Genomic DNA, 23,623 nt, shown 5'->3' with positions numbered 1-23,623 from the left:
AAATCCATGGCCCTTGCCTCTACAGTTAACTAAAAAGATTTAGTGGTCACTTTTGTGTGATGAAATGACTACTTCATTCTGAAGTATCAAACTCTGAGTGCAGAATTTGATGGATTTAACTGCATGGAAGGTACTGTGCCCCCTGTGTTGCTGGTTAAAGCTCTGGGTGCCAAGGACAGCCAGACTTCCCATTGCTGCATGGGCCATCACTGGTCATGGGAAGCTGGAGGCAGTAAATACAGGTGGGCACCAAAACTCCCTCACCTTTTCCAGAATGGTAAGGGTCTCTGTGCATCCATGACCATTTTTTTTCTCCTTGGAAGTGCATGGCCAAGAGAATGATGTAATAGCAACCTTTTTTTCCACATAACAGGTGGAGGGCTGGAGTAATTCACCCAGAAGACTCCCTTCAGCCTGAGATATCTCGAAACCAGACTTGCAATTTGTAAGATGGGAATGCTCATATTTTGCCTAGAAATTTTTGCTGATCTATTTTCTACTACGAGCAATGAAGGAAGAGGAAAGAAAACTGTGTACGGTGGAGGTTCTTCCCTGCTTAAATACTACTGGTTTACTCAAATAATTAATTTAACTGGCATAATAAATGCATTGAAAACTGGGTTTTCAGATCTAATCAAGTATGGCATACTGGGAAGCTTGAAATATATCTGATTTTACAGTAAGGAACATAAATCATTCATGATTGTTCTTTATGATGAAGTACTAGATAATGCTTATCTCCTTCTTATAAAATCTTTCCTTCCAAAGATCAAAAGGTTTAAAAATATCTCCTTTGTCCTTTGTACCAAGTAATTATAAACCAGGTGATAATCTTAAAGTGATATCGTTAACCTTTTGAATTTTAAAATTCCTGGTTAAAGGTATAGACATAGCAAATGAGAACAGAGCTGAAATTGTTTGATAATGAGAGAGAGCTTATGGTATACATACCTGCTTGATTATTTGATTATATGTGCAGGAAAATAGATTTATTTTTTGCGCTTATTCCCATTATTAATTTTAACAAAAATCTATGGAATATTGGTCCTATCAAAAGCTGCCAATTTATAATTTCTAGAATACAAACATTTTGCCTGCAAGCGACGAGCCTTTATACTGTTTGACCAAACAGACCAGGCTAAGCAGAAATTAATTTATTCTGAACTTCTGTGCTGGGGCTTGTAGCTGTACAGGAGGAACTTGCAGACTCTTTCTGGCAGTGCAGCCTTATCAGTTGCAATGTTCTGAGTCACGAGCTCAATGGTGTTGGTGGGCAAGGGTCACTCTGGGAATGATGGACTGTCTGGTACTATCCTAGAGGTGAGTCCCTTGACAGCATTTTTCTGTTCTTCTTACATCAGCCAATAGTGCACCACCTTTGGAGCAGATGCTGGCAGAGAAACAGCAGTTGCTGAAACCCTACCTCCCTAGGATGCACGGTCTGGATGGGGGGGGGAAGGTGATTTTGGATCAGCTCCACTGTGGCTCCGAGAAAGTCCAGGAGGAAACTTGGCCATGGCAAATTTCAGGTATGGTCCCTGGTGTGTGTCCTCCCACTGAGTTTCATCCAAAAGGAGTCTGTTTCTCGTGCTTCAAGAAGAAAACCAAAGCACAGTGAGGGCAAACAACTGGCGCATTTGTTTTGAAAATAAACTCTTGAACTAAAATAAGAAGCTAAGGTAGATGTATGTGGGATCAAAATTAAAGCAGTTTCCTCAAGGAAATTCCCTGTGAATAGAAGAATGTGGTAGAGAAGAAAACAGTTTACTTGAAATGGTTTTCTTTTGTCTTTGGGGGATAGGAATACACAGTCTGGTGCATTGGGCTTGCAGTAGTGAAGTACACTGACAAAAATTAGTTGACATGGCCTCAAACAATTTGAGCTACAATTACAGATGCAGAGACTGACTGAAAGACTCCCTGAGGTGCTGAAGCTTTCCCTCTCCTCTTACATCTATTCCACTGGGTGCAGGAGGCACAGCACACGCAGGGATCTCTGTGAAAGGGGTCAGGTGCTGCTGTGCTGTATCATTTCCCAGCTCATTCAGCTCTGGATCAGGCCCTCAGAGTGCTACACTCAGAGCAGTTTATAAGCCACATGGCAGAAATTCATATAGATCAGTGCTTCTTAGCTGAGGATAGGTCTTCCAAGGTCAGGAGTGAATGTGGAAAAGGTCACTAGAATAAATGAATACCCCCAAAGCCCAGACTGTCAGGATGTTAATGTGCAATTTATATGACAAGAAATTACAGGTTTACATCTCCCTTCCACAGATACATAAAGCTACTGTGCAGAAATAGAGATGGTGTTCTCCAGAGAACTGTAAACATTCCATGTGCATGACTGGGGGAAAAAAAAGGGCCACTTATATTTTACAAATCTAGTTGCCTGAAGGTAAGTCTTAAATCCATACTGAAGTATATCTAGGAAAGTAGATCAACTTTTCAGTGATTCTGGATAGCTGTAGTTTTCTGGCTGTGAAAGCACTTTTTACTTTAAAATATCTGTCTATTTGTATCTTCCTGTTTTTACGTGGATTTAGATGATTAAAAAAAATATTTTGAAAACTCTCTAAGGACCTTTACAGAAATTCTTTTTTACACTACCAAATTTATTTCCCAACAGTCTAACTAGAAATATTGATCTCCTGTAACTATAGAGCTCTCTGGATCTACAGAAGACATAAAACTTCCTAGTGATTTATTTCTTGCTCCCTTCAATACTATTTCATCCAGATAAGGAAACATCAAAAAAAGTGTTAGACAAATATAAATTTGGCAAGCCCAAGATTGGTCCATAGTAAGAATGAAGGATTAAAGAAAAAAATATACTAATATTAATATTAATAATAATGTTAATGTTAAGCAAAAAAGAGTTGGTCTGCTACTACAGTAGCTTTGTTTCCACAGGGATCATTTTTTTCAGCAAAGATATCTGTTGAGACTTGCATTAAACTGCCAATTTTGTCCAGTTTTTATGCATTTTAGCTGCTGTTGATCCTAGCATGGCACATGATTGGTACAATATCACCTATTAAACTCTTGTATGAATTAGCTAGGGATGTGTAGGTAGGGCTAGATTGGCACATGTACTTTTTCCATGTCTATGTCTAAGAAGACTCTGGAAAAGAGTTTGATGCTAGTCTTAATCATATATTACATCACAGTGATTATTTAGGGAAATGATGTTCTTAGAAGTATGGTTTCTGGCTGGCAGAGTTCGAGGTTCTGAGAAAAAAAAAACAAACAGTCCTCAATGCAGAAGTTAAAATTGACTGAGAATTAAAATGTATTTCTTATGTATTTCTCTTATTATTACAATGTATGGACACCTAATGATGCCTTCTTAAGCAAATTTTGTATGTTCTGTTGGGATCAATTAAAACAGTCCAGTTCCATGCTTCAAACGGTACTTGTCCTCTGCCCTTCAAGGAATACTCCAACACCAAAGCCGTATTCACTCTCCATACACCTCAAGCTCAGAGGATGAATTCCTGCTTGCCTAAGGTATTTCCATCCACTGCCCCTGCTAAAACAAGCTGCCTGCCTGGGTATGGCAAGCACTGAGTGCTAAAAAAGACAAGGTCTAACTTTTGGATCTAACTTTCCTCCTGACAAGTGTTGCCCACACCAAGTAAAACCTTGATGAAGCATCTGTGCTGTGCTGTTTGATGGAAAATTATATGTACCAGGGTCTGCAGAGAGCAAAGTAGGCCTGCTGTGGATACATTTCTGCTTGGGTACCTCACTCTTCCAACCCGTTTGGCATGACAATCTTGACGTGTCAAGATGTCTCTCTGCATCAGCTAAAAGGAGATTGATGGATAGTGACTAAAATGGGGTGCACTGTGTGGTACCAACAGATGAGCAGTTTCTTTAATATTGTTCTGGCTGTTCAACTCACTAGGGTTTTTTTTTTCATATAACAGTCCATCTGCCTAGACGGTGTTGCAATCAGCTATTTTAACAGTACACAGTTTCACAAGGAAGTTTCATTTAGACATAAAAGGGGAAGCAAGTTTAGTGTGTTGCAGTTCAGTCGGTTATAAAACCCCCTGATCTCCTAAGGGACTTTCTTTCTATACTTCTTTGCTATAGAGGATTAGAAGTAAAACAGATGTTATCTTAGAAGTGTATTTAAAAAGGAAATAAAAACAGAGCATTGCATTTTGGGGTAGGACAGACACACAGGAAGCTTCAAACTAGTTAGAAGGCATCAAGTTTGCTGTACCTGGTCAGCTGCTGTATCTTTGGAGGTAAGGACTAAAATATACTATGCATTATATAAATGTATGACGATGTTACCCTTGCTTATCAAAGTGGCTCACTTCTGTCTGTGTGGGACCACAGCTGGTAGACGGTAAAATGAAGATGGGCTTTTTCTGTTTTCAATGCACCTGTGTTTGCAGAATCTCAGCCACTGTCCACATGCAGTTTCTGCTGCTTTAAGAAGTGATGAGAACACTTCAAAGGTGCCATGTTCACAACCATGACCGACTGTGATTGTGATGTGACTCCAAAATGAAAAAAACCCAACATTGTTCTTATGATAATTCTAAAGACTTTCACAAAATCAGACTAAAAATGTTTTTCTGAATATTTTTAAAGGGAGTCATGTCAGATGTGTTGCTTTTATCGTAATTATGGTATTGTTATTGAACTTTCTGCACGTGTTACTGTACTATGCAAGTATAGTCCTTAAAGTGGAGTACGCTATTTGCAGATTAGAAATGAAAATAGGCACCAAGAGATTAATATGGGCATCATATGTAAAAAAAATTCATAGAAAATAAGCTGGGACATCTCTGAAAACATGATGATGTTAAAAAGTATAAACAACTAAACTTTATCATTGTGCAAAGTTTGCTGCAAATTCACAGTTTGACATGGGTGTACACGCACATCATGTACCCTCTCCCCCCTTTTTATGCTTTACAGAAAATTTGACTGACATTTCAATGCCTGTTTGTGGACCATTTCACTCACTCCTGGGAAACATCTCCAGTCTTTTCTGTTTTTCTTTCTTTACCATTTATTCTTTTCAATTCTCAAAAGTGTATTATCTTCTATAGGAGTGCACATGAATTTACTGTCCCTTTACTTCAAATGCTTAGATACAAAATATTGTAGTTCATGTAGTTCAGTCATGATAACAACTAACAACTCATTAAAATAAACACAGACATCCAGAAACATGAAATGATTTCCACTTCAGGAACTAAAACATAAAAGCACAATGTAGAAATATCGTGTAGTCAAGTCCTCCTTATGAATGTGGAGCCTTATTCTTTCCAGCCTCACATTTCATGCTGTTGCTTAAAGCTGTAGATATGAGATGTAAAATGTTATCCAACTGGATTGATGTGATCCTAACCCTACTTTGTGTGGGTATATATGATTAAGAAAAAAGTAGAAAACTATGAACAAGGCTTGCATTTGTGAATTTTCAAGGAACTTGAACTGATGAAACAGCCTTGGTTGGGTAATTATTTGAGAGCTCAAAAAGCTGTATTTACCAGCATACAGTTTTCATTGTATTTTTATGGAAGCATGTCCCCCCAAACTCCACTTATCCATGGAAACACGTGCCCCCAAACTTCACAATAGCACTCAAGCATACATTAAGAATGTATATTTTTTTAAGTGAAAGAAATCAGCTGCTCCAGAAACTCACTGTCATCCATTTAGCGTGATTAAAAATGGGTAGACACCTGTATAAAAAGAACTTTTAACAATACAGTAGACATATAAAGTATAATGTGTTCTTGGGGAAGATGTCTTTCCTCACTTGCTTTCTTCAGCCTGTCCTTCAAGGAGATTCCCTCGTACTCTTGAAATACAGGATTGTTATCCTCTCAAACATACTCATTCCCCTTGAAACGTGTGAAAGGTACTCCAACTTTCCTGCATCTCTTGAACTGTTGTCATGTGAATCAGGAAGATGAGCAGGGCTTGTATTTTCTTCTGTGGGAAGACCAAAAGATCAGAGTGAAGAGAGCTGTGGGCAGGGACAAGAAGAATTTGGCTCATGACCACTGCTGAAAGAGCCTCATGGTGCAGCCCTTCAGGTCCCAGATCTTTCAGAGCAGCAGCAGCAGGGAGAGGAAGTGACACACACAGCGGGCAGCATTCGGATGCTTGTGCAAAACCACCTCTTGGCTATTCCTCTTCTGCCATGGGCAAAGTGGGCCAACTCCTACCTCAAATAACAGCCACTGCTATTGTAGAATCTTTGTCATAGAGCAGCCCATGTTGGAAAGGATGAGATTATGCAAAAGCTTGTCCAATCCCATCTTAAAAACCTCCGGTAAAGGGGACTCCACCATGTCCCTGGGAAGATTGTTCCAATCATAGTTCTCACAGTAAAAAATTAAATTTTTAAATTGAGATGAAACCTCTTCTTATTCCTGGAATCATTCAATAAACCAGTGAATGTGGCCCTTAGGGACATGGTTTAGTGGGGAACATGGTGGTTCTAGGCTAATAGTTGGACTCAAAGACCTCTTAGAAGTCTTTTCCAATCTAAATGATTCTCTGACTCTACTCCAACGTAACTTGTTCTTATTGTCATTTGTCTTCTCCATGTGGCTGCTTGTGAAGAGAGAGTTTCTATCTCTGCAGCTGCAAATACTGGCGTACTATGATGAGCTGTCCCCTACCCCCAGTCTTATTTTCCTCAGGAAGAAGAGTCCTAACTCTTTCAATCTTTCCTCACAAGGCAGTTTTCCCAGCCCTTTGATCATCTTCATGGCCCTCCACTGGGTGCTCCCCAGTCTGTCCACATTCTTGAATTTTGGGAACCAGAACTGGACACTCCAGATGCAACCTAACAAATGCTGAGTGGGATGATCATATCTTTATCTCAGCCAGTAGTGCAGCCCAGGATCCGATTTGCTGCCGTTGCACGGCTGCCTCATGTTCGACTTGTTGTCCACTGGGACCCCCAGGTTCCTCTCAGCAAGGCTGTTCCCCAGGCACACAGATCCTGGCCTGGGCTGGACTGTTTGGTTATGTCATCACAGTGCAGGAACTTGCACTTGTCTTTGTTAAACCTGATACTCTTATTGCTGGCTCGCTCTTCCAGCCTGTCCAGGTCTCTGTAAAATGGCTCTTCCTTCTGATGCCCACCTCACCACACAGTTTAGTGTCATCAGCATTACCTGTACCCAAGCCAAATGAGGTTCAGATGCCAAACATCTGTTGGTTTTGGGCATTAAGGAGAAGTTCTGCTTATCCATATGCACAGCTCATTATACTCCCTCCTTCACTATCCTGGTTTCTCCACGCTGGCTGCACTGAGGCTTCCTGGGAGCTGTTTCACAGCAGCCCCAGTGGAAGGTGAGATACGGGTCACACAACACATGCAAGTTTACTCTTCAGACTATTCTGCTTGCTGGGACTCTTGCATCCATGTCTGGCATTCTGAGATGGATCCCAAACCTCACTGAAGGGATCTGTCTGTATCTCCACAGCCTGGAAAAGCGTGTCTTAAAATAGGGAAAAAATATTACAGATGGATCCACAGGATTTGAGTTCCCTCAAGACAGGGAGACTGTCACCTGGGATGCCATGTAATAAACCAATTAGAACTCAAGGTATACCCTGTGATAAGACTTGTGCTCCAATCACCAGCAGCACAACTTTATTGCCACTCAGATCCTTGCACAGAGATCTGAAAGCCAGACATATTCCAAACGAGCTTGTCTCTTCTACGAGTTTCCATCCCCTCTTTTTACAATGCAAAAGAATGTCCCCCTCCCCACTGACATGTGATCCCAGCTGTTCTGGGATCAGATGTTCTTTCTGTTTTCCATAACAACTTTTCGTCGTACCCAGGTTTTTGTATAGGACACAATTAATGATATCAATTTGTGTGCACTTCTCAGGCTGTCCTTAAGCATTTTGCTTATCCTGAGCTAAGAACTCCCATTCTGTTTTCCTGCTCTCAGACTGTAATCTGGGGTCTTTACGCAAACATTGTCACCATCTACAAGAATTATGATCTGGCAAATTTGCTGCCACACACTGGCAATACCACTGGATTCTCTATGTGACTTTAAACATTCATCCTGCCTTTAGGCTTTCTTCTGCTGGAGAACTGAGCAAAAACCCCAGGCAAGACATATGAATTTTTAAGATCATCTGACAGTACTAAAGACTATGTCAGATAGAAAAGACAGCATAAACCAGACAGGCTTCTCCCTCTATCTCCAATAGGCTTACACAGAATGTAGTCAGCTCCCATTTCCAGGACAGTAGCCACACAAGGACAATGTCTCTGTTCACCTCACATGCAAAATGTGTCAGATCAGAATTGTAACAAGAAGTTATGGAGTTATTTTCAGGCAGAGGGAAGTGAAATGTGAATTTAAGAGGCGTGAAACCCAAATATTGAAAGACTTCAGATATAATCTCAGTGCTCTTGGAATTCTGGTGTATATGTGTGTCTGTGGCATGGAAGGAGGATTAAGAGAAAAGGAAGGAGAAATTGGAATTAATGAAATCTGCAATCCTTATCAGATTTAAAAAGCAAAAATTAAAGGTGACCCAATTGCATGTCTGCTGGAGTGATGGCATAATAACTTGACAGAGGTATATATTATATTAAGTACTAGGACAAGAGAGACCAGAGTTATATGCACCTCCCTATTGAATTCAGACTCTCAACACTGCCTATGAAAACTTCAATCAGATTTCCATGTAGAATAACCAGATTAGTGCAATAGCCCTTGCCAACTTTAGAGGGTAAACCTGTAACTCATTCAGCAGGACACACAACTCCTGAGCACAATGGCAGCCTAATATTTTTGAATTTGCCAGTTCTTTTGTTTCCACTCCTGTCTCAGACAGTGTGCTCCAAAACTCTTAAAATAAGTATAGCAGAATGCAGTGCAAAGAAATGAAACCAAAGGTTTCGTTTCCCTCATGCATCACTTTATGGCAAAAACGACTCACATCTGGGGAGTAGGAAAGATTGAAGTGTCATGTGCTACCTGAACACAACCGCCTTTGCCTTTGTTGGTTGAGCAGTGGACAGGCCATATGTTACATTTCCACTCATTTCTCAGAATCCACATTAAAAATAGCATACCAGTAAACGTATAACAATTCCAGATTCAAGCCAGCCAAAGTTAGTGGTGACTTTGCAATAAAGCCATCTGGTCCATGGATGGCTGGGGGAAGGGAACAGCCTTTGCACTGCAAAAGAGAGAAACAGAAGCAGAGGAGAGAGGAGGATGAGTGGATAACCTGAGTAGCTCTACTATTTGGCTAAGAGTTCTGAGGGGGCACCTTAATCAGAGCTAAAACCTAAAGCAAGACAACAGCAGTGTACTGCAAGGAGTGTCAAGCCCCAAACATGATTTTTTCCCCTCTTGTGTAAGCAGATCACTTTTCATTAATTGCTACTGCCTGTTGGAAATCTCACATGACTGGCAGCATCAGAGAGGATCCAGGGTCACCAAAGCAAGTGTTTAGACACATCTAATTCCCATTAATATTTCTGTCTGAAGGAAGGTTATTTTCCATCCAACCTTCTTCTTCTTCTTGGAGTGGAAGTGATTCCCTGTCCCAAGGAAAGTCTTTTCTCAGACTGTCTCCTATCTAACATCTGTGCAAAGTCCATATCCTTGCTTAGACAGGATTTGCACAACAATTATTATTAGTGCAGCATTCTGCACTAGCAACTGTGACACATTAAATACTTTATTAAGTATTATTCATTCTTGGAAAAGATAAGCTGAGCCATTGACAGCAGCAGAGGATAGTACAGCGTGTCCCAGAGAGATGCCACCTCTTCATTCACCGTTTGTGGGAAGGTGTTCCCGTTCTAGGACTCCATCATAGCAGGAGTTTTGAAAGAGACAGGAAAATTGTCACATAACTAGGACATATTTTCGTATCTACAGAGACAGTTTCCATTAAGGATAATAATTAGGTTAAATAGTAAATGGAGAAAAGTATTTGCAATTAAAGCAAAGACAAGCTATTTGTTTCTCAGTCACACAAGATATTTTGTATTATAGAAAAAAAATTAATTTTAATTTATTTTCACTTTAGATCTACTTTCTCTTTGCTGGGCTAAACAATTTCTTTAGGGCATCTTTCCCATTGATTGTATCCTTGACATCTGTTGAAAAAAAAAGACACAGAGGTGGACTTAAGAACAGTTTTGGTGGTAGTGGAGCTGCTAAAGCTTGGGTAGAACATTTACTGATGTGCAGATGCATGTGTGTCCTCGCTAGCAAGTCTTGTCTTTCATTACTAACATGTCTGAGTAGCTTTTCAAACTGATCTACCTGCTCAGAGAGTGGAGACTGTTGGAACCCAATTGTGCCTTTGCAGAAATGTAATGGAAACTGATTTCAGAGCTGGCGGCGCGGCTAATCCCACAGTGAAAGAGCTGGAGTACTTCTGAAATGTGCATTTTCCTATGCATTGCACTGAATATGTCTCTTCAAAAGTACACTGCAGATTTCTACATCTAGGGTGATCAGTTTAAGATTCTTTTATAGCAACTGGAGGGTGATAAGCAAATCTAGGGCACGGTTCACCTCATTTTGACTTAGGTGTCTAAACCAGGCCGGATGAATCATGCCTCCAAAAGATTTTGCTTTTGTCACTGACATTTTCATGTCTAAAAGTGAGAGACAATCAATTCCATCCTGATTGCAATGCAGAAGTGCAAAGTGCAAATTTAGCGGTCTGAGATTTTTTAGTGAAAAAGGAACCACATCTACAGTTGTTGATTAGTCTGGAACAGAAGGGGTGATACTCTCAATATGAATCTCAAATCAATATATTTCAGAGGCAGCTGTCAAACCACACATAACAAAAATGGCTTCAAAGCATATGAGAAAAAGGGGGAAGATCCTTGGCTTCTTAACGAAGTCCAGGGCAAAACCAGACACATTTAAGTGTAAGTTATTACAGGAGCTATTCCACAACAAAGCACTTCTTGTCCCCCTCTCCACAAGTCACTTGTCATTGGATGCATTGGGCATGGTGTATGTTATGTTATACAGAATATGCTTTGATATGATTGAGTTACCAGCACAACAGGGAGACAGGATGATCACTCATTGACTCAAATCCTCTGGAAAGGAGTCACTCTTGTTCACATCCAAATCGGAAACATCTCTCTGCAACTATAACAGACTTGTGAGTGTAATCACCATTCAGTGAATTTATAATGAACTTTTTGTAATTAACTTCTTCTTATCATTTTTCTGTCTGCTGGTGGTTCCTTGACTTTGGAGGAGGATGCTGTCAGAAGGTTATCTTTACAGAATCACCTACCTTTGTGGAGACCTGAACCCTGAGCTCTACAGCAAGACTTCGGCTGATGAAGTGGTATATGAAATGAGATCCATTAATTATTCTCCCACAGATGAAGCACAAGGAAAAAGCCTCCTTCAGAGATGCAGATCTGCTGGCAAATGCATTTCCTCAGTCTGCTCTAGAGGTAGCAAGCACAGCAGAAGGCAGAAGGATAATCTCCCACAGCCTGCACATCACCCTGCACCCACAGGGCAACCATCTCCAGATACACGTGCCTGCGAAGGGCTGACAAAAAAAGTCACCTACCTGGTTCCACCTTCCTGCAAAAGCATTTGCAAGAATTACAATGATTTGCATATAGCTGGGGACTACGTGGTGCCCATCAGCTCAGTCACGACAGATTTTGCTTGTGACAGTGGCATAGGCCCCTTCTTGGAGTCCTCAGAGATTCCTCCCGCCATGGAGTCCATGAGGGTCCCCCCCGCCAGCGACACCGTCCGAAAGCCAGGCCAAGGCTACTCCTCGTGCTGGAGACTGGCGAGCTTGGGGCCACACCATCAGCCCCTCTCTGACTCGGCCCTGAACGACTACCTCGAGCAGAAGCTGGTGGAACTGTACAAGCAGTACATCATGGATAGCACAGCAAACAGGGCATCCCCCACTCAGATCCTGGCCTCGGAGCTTATCATGGCTAATGTGGATCAAATCAGCATGCAGATATCACGGGAAAGGAATATGGAGACCATGAAGGCCAAAGACATTGTCATCAGCCGCTTTCTACAAATAGCCAGTGAGAAGATATCCTCAGAAATGAGCACACCTACTCTGCATATTTCCCAATACAGCCACATTAACCCTTAGTGTTTGAATGGCTGACATTAGAAAGTTTTTATGTCCTACAGAGTCAATTTTTAGTTTCTTAAGACACTTTTCTGCTTCATAAAAACACATTTAACATCTATGACTTAAATTAAACCTTCCAGTATGTATTAAATAAATAAAACTACCTGTACTGTGCAGTCTCTACTGTGGACCAGATGACTATTTTTTTATAAAAAGTTCATGAGTAAGCCTCAGACATTAAAAAGGTTTTGTGGAAAAATGGCTAAGAGCGTATGAAACTCTTCCAGGTGCTCAGGTGTTTGTTTTCTTCCCCACATGCTTGATATATCATTTCAAACCTCCTCTCTCTGGCATCTGCCAATCTACCCCTGGGTCTGTGCTTGTGAAGGCTTGCACTCAAGCAAGGGCAAGCACAGTGATGACAGAGCCACAGAAATACAGAATTTAGGATGTCATCTAACTCATCTCCCTGCCCCAAATGTCATTATGTATGACATCCCTCACAGAAGTTTTTATAATTTGTTCTTGAAGACATTAAGGGATAGACACTTTATGGTTTCTTCTATGCTAACCCTAATTATTTAACTGACGTCTTCCTGTTCAAGAATTGCCATCCTTTTTTTGAAGCACAGGCTACGTTTCCAAAGAGAAATCATCATCAGGAGTGTACATGTGTGGTTTGCACTGACCTGAAACCTGACAATGAACACTGGAGGTCTGTGATCACAGGCAGACACCACCTTTACCAGCTACTTACAGACCTGCAGCTGTGGAAGGGTTGTGTGGGGACAGTAGTGATAATAAAGTCTGTTGGATTAATGCAAACAGTACCTTGGAATGCAGAAGGGAAGCTGAAATAGGGTGCTTAACAGCATGGCTGACCATTTATTTTGTTGGGATTGCTGCTGTGTATTATAGGTCAAGGTCATTTAAACCTGATGAATTTATAATAGGAGGTCCTATTTTGTAAAATTTCACCAAGTCTTAAAAAAGAAGAAAATCCAGTATGCAGAGATACCTTGTGGCAAGGATTGGTACCTATTCTGAATCTGTATGATGTATAACATATTGACAATGCCAATCCATCACTGGTTGAAGTTTAAATATCAGTATAACAAAATCCTAATTTATGCTAAATAATCATAAAATGTTCTCATGTTATTGTTTCCTTTTTTTCCCCACAGTGTTGTTTTGGCCTTTGTGCGCTGTTTTTTTCTTTTTTCTTTTTTTTTTTTTCTGTAAGGCATGCTTTTATGTATATTTTAAAAACAAATGTAGGATGGTAAACGTGTCAGTTTATTCTATTCTGCTGTCTTTCCAGAGATTACTGGGATGGCTCAGCATGGTTTCCTAGTTGTGAAGGTATCCAAAAAACAGTTGCCATAAGAACCTTAGATGCTTGAACCCAGAGAGTGTACATCTCTTGCCATAGCAGCCTACCAAAATACTATTATTCAGCAATACAAGATAGATAATTTCTGGCATAAAACATTTCTGGACTGTGATCAAATGCTATTTACAAATAGGAGAAAAAGGTTATTTTTAAGACAAAGTAGCATTCATGGTAATGCATGGGTACTGCATGCAAAATCTACTACCAGCAATCTATGAGAATGACTTGCAAAGGACAGCAAAAGCAAAGACATATAGTAGTTTTTATGTCCTACAGATACATATCCAGGCTTTTCAAAACATGGGGCTTTTGTTCATGCCTATTGACATTCACATCACCGAGTTTTAGTAGCAAAAGATGTACTGGAAAGCAACTTGCAGAGTTGAATGCATAAATCAATACCCTTGCTGAAAGACCTGACTCCTTCATCAGAGAACACAATCGATTCTTATATTCAGCTCTCCCTGCTCCACAGACTGTGTCCTGTGCAAACAAAGCACCATTTTATCATCTCTTACTCAGAAATACAGATCTTCATTTCCCCCCAAGACCTGTGGGTAGCACCTGGTCACCATGGCCCCGTTTTTAGAACTGCTGCAGGAAGTAGTGAGGGCAGCTGGAGAACAGAGGCTGAGAGCTCTGCCCAAACCTCCTCTTGCTTGCTGGGGCCACAGCCACTGTGTCAGGGGAGCTGCAGCCAGAGCTGGGGGCTCAAGTGCTCAGAGAACGGAGCAGTAGAGAAGATCAACAAATCATAAATGTACAAAAGCATGGCTCATGCATATGAAGGGCATGTTTGATACTTATCAGCCAACTACAGACCATTCCTTTCTCATGCAGCTTTCTTCCAAGCAAATCGCTTACTACAGTCACACTGACTTTCAAGTAAAGGTTATATTTTGTATTGCCAGACTGACATTATGAATTTTATTCATAGAAGGGTCATAATCATTGCAGAAGCTGATTTATTTTGGACAGAGAGCATCAACCACTTCTTCCCCACATGTGGTTATTTTCTTTTCCCTACCTAAATACAAATGCCCATTTCATTCTGAGCCCTGTAGTGTACCTGTTTCTCACATGAATTCCATACCAGCCACATCCCATTATCTGAAGCAGCTCCTGGAAATAAGGCAGTTTTTACATAAACAAACAACTTTTTCTTACTTTCCACTATACTCAGACGAAAATGCATTTATATCTCTGTCCTTCTTCCATTTAAAACTAATCTTCCTCTGCACAGGTGCCTCTCTATGTATGCCTGTTTCCTGCTGAAAGCACTTGGATAGCAATTAGGCTGCTATTACCATGAGTCAGGTTGTTATCTAAAGAGATTATGATATTCTCTCTCCTTCTCTCTCCTTCCCCTCCTCTTCTGCTGCAGGGTCAAATGTTTAAAGAGAAAGATCCCAATTTTTTTGTTGCTCTCTTAAATAACTAATTTTTAGTCAGGGGCATAGAATTTCTTGACACAAGCTTGTCAAAATGGTAATGGAGTCCCAGTGGAGTGTGTGTTGGAGAGGAGAGTTCGAATTCTTCCCTCACAATACTTCCTAACAGTGTGATTATTTTAATATGACTAAGATCACTTAAGAAGTCAAAGAAAATTGTAAGGAATATTTCAGTAATTGTTTGGTTGATATTTTGACCAACTGTCGAGCAACTGATCTCAGAAGAATAGTTTATAGCCACCTTCAGCATACTCTAGCAGCTTCCTTAGGTATTTTTTGCAGAACATATTACTCATTGCTGAAAACATGATTATAGCAGCTAGGAATTTTTTTGTTTATGGATAGTGAGACTGTGCCCCCAAGAGTCTGAGCTCATCACTGTGGCAGATGGACATTATCTGTGGACTCCAGGAAGGCTGGCTGTGCAGTGTGACAAGAAAAATCCTTGTCAGAGGGAGAAAAGAGAGGGAAAAGGAGTTTTCCAAATTTGTTGGAACCTGTAAGTCTTGCATTTGGGGTTAACCCCTTTGCCGACTCTGATTTCTTGTCCATACCAAGAAGCACTGAAGGGGAGAAAAAGGGATACAAAGTGCAGGCTGGGCTTTGTGATGAATATGACAGTGAGCATTTCATGCTCTGGTTGCTGCGTTCAGATGAAGGTAAAAAGATAAGCATCTAGAACTGAAATAAATGAAGTTCTATAATGCTGACTCCAGCCAGGCATGTTGCTCCTATTTCACCTCAGGGAAGCTGTTGCAGGGCGAGAGTACCCTAGGACCTCCCAGCACTGGTGGGGTTGATGGAGCACCCCAAAGTTCATTTCATTCCCCTTCTACTGTCCTTTCAAATGCTGAAGCAATGGGCAGTTATTTCGGACTATCCCTCCCCTCAGCTTCTTCCTACCATAGATCTCTCTCGGAGATAGGACCTGCTGCGGATGTAACCAGCTGCCAGTATAAAGGGCTTGGGCAGGAAGGGGTAAAAGGGACTGCAGGTTTTGTTACCTTGATTATCAAAATTTGTTACTGGTGTGGACAGGGAAGACATCCCTTTTTCTTCAAGATTCAGGAGGGACAATTTTCATTTTAGGGAGATCACCATTACAGTGACATCTTACTGCAGATTTTAAGCCAATATCAAGATATGAAAGGCCTGCTGCACTTCTGCGGACTGAAGAAGTTAGCAAGTTGCCACACACCTCGTTAAATGCAGCCTATATGCCCATGACAGCTGGTGTGTGTCCACTTGACACCTCTGTGTTCACAGAGTCTCTGACAGACTCATGTGATGGCTGTGGATGGTGCTCAGAAGGGACATGAATTTCTCCATCTACATTAATTAACACAGAGCGTGAACACAACAAACAGCTTAAATCAATGTATTGACATCCAAATCACCAGCGCTGGCCTCTGGTTGGTGGATCCATCTCAGCTAACATGGACCCAGTCCCCAGGCAGTGCTGTGCTGGGTAAAACCACCACCGACTTAGAAGACCACTTGCAGTTTAGAAATGTGTAGCAAAAAATGACTAACACAAAAAGGAACAGAAGTTCAGGTCAAACCAGAATTATTCCGTGCACTGCAGTGTTACTTCTGCTGTACTGGGAAGAGCTGGCTTACTGTCTCTCCAGCATTACTGCTGACAGGATTAGGGTGTCTTTTCGGAATATTAAGCAGGCTTTTTAAAGGGCTGAAGGGAACAGTGTTCCTGAGGCTCATTCTCAGACCTTCTTACATCTCTTTCAAGGTAAATGTTGAATGAACTACCTTGCCTGAAGTGAAAATCCCCTCAAGGAATATTAGCAGTGCCTCATTGTGAGTTAACATTTGATTGTTACTGAACTCTGTGCTGCTGTTCCCCCAGCATTACACTCCTGCTTTAACTTTCCACAAGTCTGGTCACTGAGGGCTCCTGCACTTCTGCCATGCCAAAACCTCCAGCACAGCCTCAAGGTTTCCCTCTGTCCTCCTGCCATGCAACCCCATGTTTGGTGGTTTTACACTCCTCACTCCTGTGGTCCCTAACCTCCCCTTGGCCCTATAATTCCCCCTCACAGAAGATGATCCCCTGGCAGCCAGGAGAAGGATCAGTAAGATGGCAGAGCCAGATACTGAGCATCTGGAGGGAACCACTGTCAAAGGGGGAGGATGTTGGGGAGGCTTAAAGGCTGGTGGTGGCTGCAGAGTTCCTGTGGTAGATGTGCCCTCACTACCCCAGTGGAGGTGGAGGAAGCCGTTTCAGAGCAGGGTTTGTGAAACATGCTGGGAGATGATGGGGAGCCGAGGAAAGAGGTTTCAGAACTTTCCCAGTGAAGACAAGCCTGAGGGGTGGCAGCATTTCCAGGCACTTCCTGTGTGGGAGGAGTGCCTCTGTGTTTAAAATACAGCAATCTTGCCAGCTTCACCCATGGCACTTTTCAAGCATAAAGAGTTGTAGCATCCAACATGGGGTTTCCTTCATTCCCTCTGCAGCCACATCTAGGCAGGAGACATGAGGTACCTCTAGCCAGAGCAGTGCCCTACCAGCTGTGCAGGACAGCCATGTTCCAGCCCACACTCCTTCTCCCCTGGGTGACAGTGGGGACTGGAAGCAGCAACCACCCAGACACTCCACAACCCTCCTCCACACCCTCATGCTGCCTTTCTCAGGTCTAACTACCAAATATTTCTCTCATTTGCTGAGCTTTGTTTGTTAAACACAAAGTGGGATAGGAGACCTCTCTAAGAACAAACAATGGGAATGGGGAAGGCAAGAGTCACAGAGTCAAGCCATGCAGTGGCTTTTTTCCAGATTAACTTCTCTGTAATCAGAGCCAGGACTGTAGAAATAAAATCATGGATGGCAGAGCTGACTTTGGTATTTCCATGGACACAGTTCTCCAATGTTCATCTTTGCTCACAAGCTAACTCACCTAAAAGTGGATCCTATTGGGAGGAGAGGGGTAGAACAAGAAAAAGCCCAGTAATCATTTTATCAGTACCATATTAGCACAGGTGACAAATTCAAATGCATTTCTAAGTAGAAACCATATAAAAAGAAAGGAACATATTAAACATGTTAGAGACAGGCTTAGCAATGGTAGGCTCACCAGTTTTAAGAAGGAGAGGTTAGAGTTTGTCAGTTCCAGCACTTTTAAACCAATTAATCTCAAGGTTTCATTGAACTATTTCACAAAAGCTGACTGAAGTGTCACTTTAGAAGCCCAATGCTTGACTAAAAGCTGAGAAAGTGAAAAAAAAATAATGCACTGAGCAGTCATTTTTTTCCATTAATAAGGTCATATTAAAAATGCACAGGCATGTTCTTTAAAGTCTGTAGAAATCAAGCAGAAATTTAATTATTTGATTATATGCAACCAGAATTTATTATTTTAAAAAAGCATAATCTGACAGGTTTGTCTATCAAAAGGTATTTCCAAATATCAGCCCAGAAAACACCAGCCAGTGATCACAGAATCATAGAATGGTTTGGGGTGGAAGGGACCTTAAAAATCATCCCGTTTCAACTCTCCTACCATGGGCAGGAATGCCCACTGGATCAAGTTGCTCAGAGCCCTATATAATCTGGCCTTGAACACTTCCAGGAATGGGGCATCCACAGCTTCTCTGGGCAACCTGGTCCTGTGCTCCCCCACCCTTACAGTAAAAAATGTCTTAACATTTAATCTAAGGCTCCTCCTGAGAAGACCTAGGCAATCACATATCAATGTGAACTAATTATTTAATATCAAAATTCATGTAGCATAATTTAAAAAAAGGGGCACCTGCTTTTGTGTCCATCCTTGGGAAAGAACAGTGCATCAGGAGCTGGTAGAGGGCGTAACAGCTCTTACTGTACCTCAAAGATTAATTGTTGCTACTTCACAGATCAGAAATTTTTCAACTGCACATCTAGAAGCATCTATCCCTAACTTCTAACTCCTTCAGGAAATGAACCAAAGATTCCTTATTTTGTCAGCGTGTGGCAGCTGCTGTGCCTTTGGTGTTCACAGGCCACAGCCAGTTTTTGGCACTGAGACCCTGAGCTATTGGCTCACTCAACCTAGTCTAGCAGAGAGGGTTCTTTGTCCTCCCTTGTCACTGGAAATTCCTTTGGAGATGCCCTTTTCCCATCCATGCTTCCCCCAGGCACCATTCTTCATCCTAGCCACTCTGTCCCCCGCACAGTCCCTTTCCTGTGTGCTGCCTGAGTGGTCCTAGTTGTTGGGAAATAGTGACAGCTGTGATTCTCAGTCCCAGCAGTCCTGAACCTTTATAAAAAAAACCCACCATCAATTGCCATAAGATTCATGGTGTATTTCTAAGGAGTGACAACACGTTCCTTGTCCATGGTTCCCAAACTAAGGGATGGGTTGAATGACAAATGTGGAAGGAACAGGCAGCAGCAGTCAAGAGGCAGGATGAGCTGGCAGATGCAAACAGCTGATGAGGACCTAGTCAGCATTACATCTACATTCTTTCTGGCATATGCTGACTCTCTTATTATCCTGATTTTGGATAGAGATCCAGTGTCTTTATAACTGGGTTCATGATCCTAGAGAAATTCCAGGTTCCTGCTTCCATACCCTTTCCCAAATGACAATTGTCCATCTTCTAGGCATCTTAGTATCTTCCAAATGCAGGGATAAATTTCCATACTTAACATAACCATAGCTCAGGAGAACTATTCTTTAATATTCACATTTACCAGGCACTGCATATATTAGTACTCCATCCCCTTGACCTTGCTACTCCATTCACGTGTAATGTTTCACCTTGTTTCTGCAGAGAAGCTCTGCAGTTTCAGTCTCATAATAGCCAAATTTTATACAGACCTATTCCAGCCCTTGTCACAAAACCCATACATTCAAGGTCATATGAAGATTATTTGAAACTATGCAACCGAATTTGCTATCAAGACATTCAACTTCATATAGAGCTGCACAGTTCACAACAGACAGGTGTGCCACTTGAATTGGGTAGGAAAGTAGAGAGATGTTTATTAGTAGAAGAAAGAACTAGCGCAGCTTATTTTTAATTCACAGAACAACTTTTGTTTTGCTTCAAACTATATTCTTCCATCGCATAGTACCAATTTTATAGTTTTAAATCCAATGAAGCTACCAGCTCTTTGTAAACATTTGCTTTATCCATTTCTCTTAGCAGCCTTGATCTCTGAGCACTTACTTAATTTGGTTTCATTTCCTCTGGTCTCATTATTTTCTTCCTCTTTTTCCTTTGGATATATTCCTTTAGCCTAGACAACTTTTAATGTGTTCTGCTTTGACATAAGGACATCACAAGTATGTTAGACAACTGAATCAATGGTGATATACAGAGCAGCCTTAAGGCAGCTTTTTTTTTCTTTCTTCCTACTTTTAATTCAGGTCTTGACCAGATAAACTTAGGAAAGAAGCTAGAGGTTTAGTCATTGGAAAAACAATTAAAATTAATCAATTAGAACAACATAAGGTTCTTAGAACAAGTGTGGTAGAGTTTCTTATTTCTGTAAGCCTATGGTCTATTTTAAAAACAATTCCAAACTGGACATGTAATCCAGAGGACTCCTGCAGAAAACAGAAAGTCTATTAATAAACATACTTTGGAAGACTGGAGCAGAGCAGAATGGTACCTGCTAGAATAACATTCATTCAACTTGAAATGATTAAAATAATAGATTCATCATTTTGTAAAATAATATATTACCCTTCAGTCAGGAACATCGTTATTTACTAATTATTTCATCATATTTCTAAGGTACTTTTGTAAAAATCAATTAATATAACGTCAGTTGTCATTACATATACTGTAAGGGTTATCGAGCCATTGATGTATGCAAAACATAATCTTGCATTTGAAGATTAAAGGCTGTTGTAAGAAGATAAACCAGTTTAAGATTACATTAAGTTTGCATACCAGTTGTCATGTACCATGAAATGAAGTTCGCTGGTGACCTGTTTCCTTATTCTGCTCACAACATGTACAGAAGCATATTGGAAAAATCCATGAAACGTATTATTTTGTCTAATGAAGTCACACAGCCTCTGACCCTTGACTATAAGATGTGATCAACATATTTTAAAAGGTAGTAAAGCAAAAGAAGAGGAAAAAAGTGTGATCTTTCAAATACAAATTTAAAAATGATATTTAGAAGTCAAGTTTTGTTATGGGCAAGTTGTATCATCTTTGCTCCAATTAAATATCCCTTTTCTTTGCAACTCATTAGCTCAATGGACTGAGTCATGAAACAAAGTATTACTCAGTTTAAGGGCACCACATGCAAGCCTTTAATACAAAGAAAGAAAATTTATCCAAAATATATGAACAGTAACTTCAGTGATGTGACCATAACTTAGAGAGAAGCTATGTATGTTAGGTACACTGACTTAGACTGAAGTTTCTAACATGAGACATCCAAATCTCGTAATTTTGGAGGTAGTGTGCCTCCATGCATCATTTGTTATTGTTATTAATTAATTTATTTATTTATTTATTTTGCTTTGGATGGATGGCATAGGGCTATGCTGTGAGGAGGTGTAAACCTATTTATTTTTATTCATGTTTGATGATTTAGAGGCAGGACAGCAGATGGAAGAATGAAGAGAGAAGAATAATGTGCTCAGTACAAGACAGTAGAACGATCTTGATAGAAGGGTGTGGAAAGCAGGACTGAGTTTGTTGTAAAGAATGCTGTAGTGCTTGAGAATGCAGAAGCTGAGAACTTGGACAAGAGCCATCTGTGTTTGTTGATGGACACCAGTTGTAACTGGCCTGGAAAATAAACTTAAGGTAAAAAGAGAACTGAAAGATGAAGTTATTAAGAAACCAAATAAAATTAAAGGTTTTTTTTACTGTTGTTTAGACAGAAGAGAATAAAACGTCTTTGTGTTGTGAAGGTAAATATGCAAAAGAGTTCAGGAGAAATGCAAAAGAAATGATGCTGGGGACACAAAGCCATGGAGGCAAACAGAGGAGATCAAATTAAAAAAGGAGGAAAAAATTGTAAAATTAAAGTGAGGGTAAGGAAAGGTATAGTATCATGGAATTGAAAGGTTAAAATACAATTTTAATTTGGGGTACTCAAAAGTTCTTTTAGCAAGAAAAATAATGGAGGGAGAAATAGAGAAAAGTGTGATGGCAGGTGAAAGATATGAAAGGATCTAGAGTTGTGGTCAACTGATTTGCAAAAGTAGAGACTAGAAGACTTAGGAGTCATGACTGAAACACACAGAAAATTAAAAATTATGCTCATAGGAGAAACGAAAGAGGGTAGGAAGGAGGTATCTTAAGGTGAAAAGATCTCATTGAACTGGAAAAACTGCATGACCATAGAAAAGTTTGTGGCACTGTTGGCTAGGGACAAGTGGGAAAGAAGCCCAGGCAATGACTAGGTTGGTAAAACACAAACAGCGAGAGGTGAGAAGGGGCCAGTGTTTGGTGAAAACAGCCCTGGAGAGCTGACTGGGTCCAACGAGTGCTGTGGTGAAACATACAGCAAAGGGGTTGTGTGAATTCCTACCACAGGAGCTGGAGGCAGGGATGAAACTGGAGAGAAAAAAAAGGGACACTTCAGAGATGGTAAGAGAATAGCGGGGAGTAGAAATGAAGAAATGTAATAGTTCTGATGTAACTTGTCATTCTGCACATACAGATTCCACTTTTTTGCTAAAATGCAGATTGCTACCTTTCAGTATTTCCTCTAGAGATTTTCCTACTGTGAAGTCCAAATATCAGAGAGACTTACAGCAAGTAAAGACATCATAATATTGTGCCAAGATTCTCCTGAGCTACGTAGTCAAGAAGTCATACTTTCAGTTTTACATTAGTATCCCAATTTTGGTTTGCAGAGTGAAATAATAATAAAGAGAAAGGAATGGAGTTCAGAAGTATACTAGTATTATGTGGAAAATGCTTGATATTCTGGGATAGGGTTTGTACAGTTTGTATGGATTTTTGGACTTGAGCAATGGTTTCAGTGTGTAAGTGTGCCTAGCCCGGACAACTGGCTTCCAACTCCCCTTTGGGCAGGGAAAGCTGACAGCTTCCCACCAGCCTCCTTTTCCTAAGTCTCCCCTGGTCTTCCTCTTGAAAATGAAGATGGGGAAGAGAAATAGCTGGTCATTTCTTATTCCTTACTCACACTTAAAGGAGAACAGTGATACTATGGGAAAGCTTTTCCTAGGCAGAACGCCCTGGAGACTGTTTTTAACCACTTGGAATTAGTACAGTCTCTTTTACATGTACTCCATACCATACCCGAGTTCTCTGCTTTTCAATTATCTCCCTCTGGCCTGGGTGACCTGAGATGTCCCCCATGATCACAGCTATAGCATTGTTTGCATCTGCTGTAGTGGGAGCCAGAAAAACAAACGATTTTGAAAAATCAGGCCTCTAAATTTGAGCTGGCTGGGGGAGTGGAACATGAAGAAGCAAACAGACAGTCAAAAATACTTCAGAGAAGCTCATCCTGATTAAAGGCATGCTACCACAGAGACCCTGGGATTCAATTTTGTGGAACCCAATCCAGCATACACGTGGTCCTTACAGCCTGTTGTGACTGTGTGCTGTTTTGCAGCCTTTGAAGGAGCAGATGTACTCAAAGCATGGATTTTGTATTTGTCTTCATTTCTACATTAATGACAGCTGTAACAATGCAGTCTGGAGGCAATGAAATGAC

At 40.8% G+C, this 23,623-nt stretch overlaps 1 protein-coding gene across 2 annotated transcripts; it reads left to right on the top strand.

Moving 5' to 3' along the window:
* The first annotated feature begins 2,346 nt into the window (after nucleotides 1-2,346).
* On the top strand, nucleotides 2,347-12,228 carry CUNHXorf21 (chromosome unknown CXorf21 homolog). 2 transcript variants are annotated; one of them, XM_027689187.1, is made up of 3 exons: nucleotides 2,347-2,395; nucleotides 4,179-4,256; nucleotides 11,259-12,228. In XM_027689187.1, exon 3 carries the CDS (start codon nucleotides 11,263-11,265, stop codon nucleotides 12,139-12,141), a length of 879 nt encoding a protein of 292 aa, XP_027544988.1. In that variant the 5' UTR covers nucleotides 2,347-2,395; nucleotides 4,179-4,256; nucleotides 11,259-11,262; the 3' UTR covers nucleotides 12,142-12,228. The 2 variants fall into 2 exon arrangements, with proteins under 2 accessions (XP_027544988.1, XP_027544987.1); XM_027689186.1 differs by lacking the exon at nucleotides 2,347-2,395 and having other exon boundaries at nucleotides 4,045-4,256.
* The last annotated feature ends 11,395 nt before the right edge of the window (nucleotides 12,229-23,623 follow it).

This window comes from Neopelma chrysocephalum, unplaced genomic scaffold (genome assembly GCF_003984885.1).
Source record: "Neopelma chrysocephalum unplaced genomic scaffold, ASM398488v2 Primary Assembly neopelma1_76, whole genome shotgun sequence".
NCBI lineage: Eukaryota > Metazoa > Chordata > Aves > Passeriformes > Pipridae > Neopelma > Neopelma chrysocephalum.
This window is presented reverse-complemented; position numbering and strand designations above follow the sequence as displayed.

What these genes read in the sequence shown, in the direction of transcription:
- CUNHXorf21 (XM_027689187.1), top strand. Translation starts at nt 11,263, where the DNA reads ATGCTGTCAGAAGGTTATCTTTACAGAATCACCTACCTTTGTGGAGAC.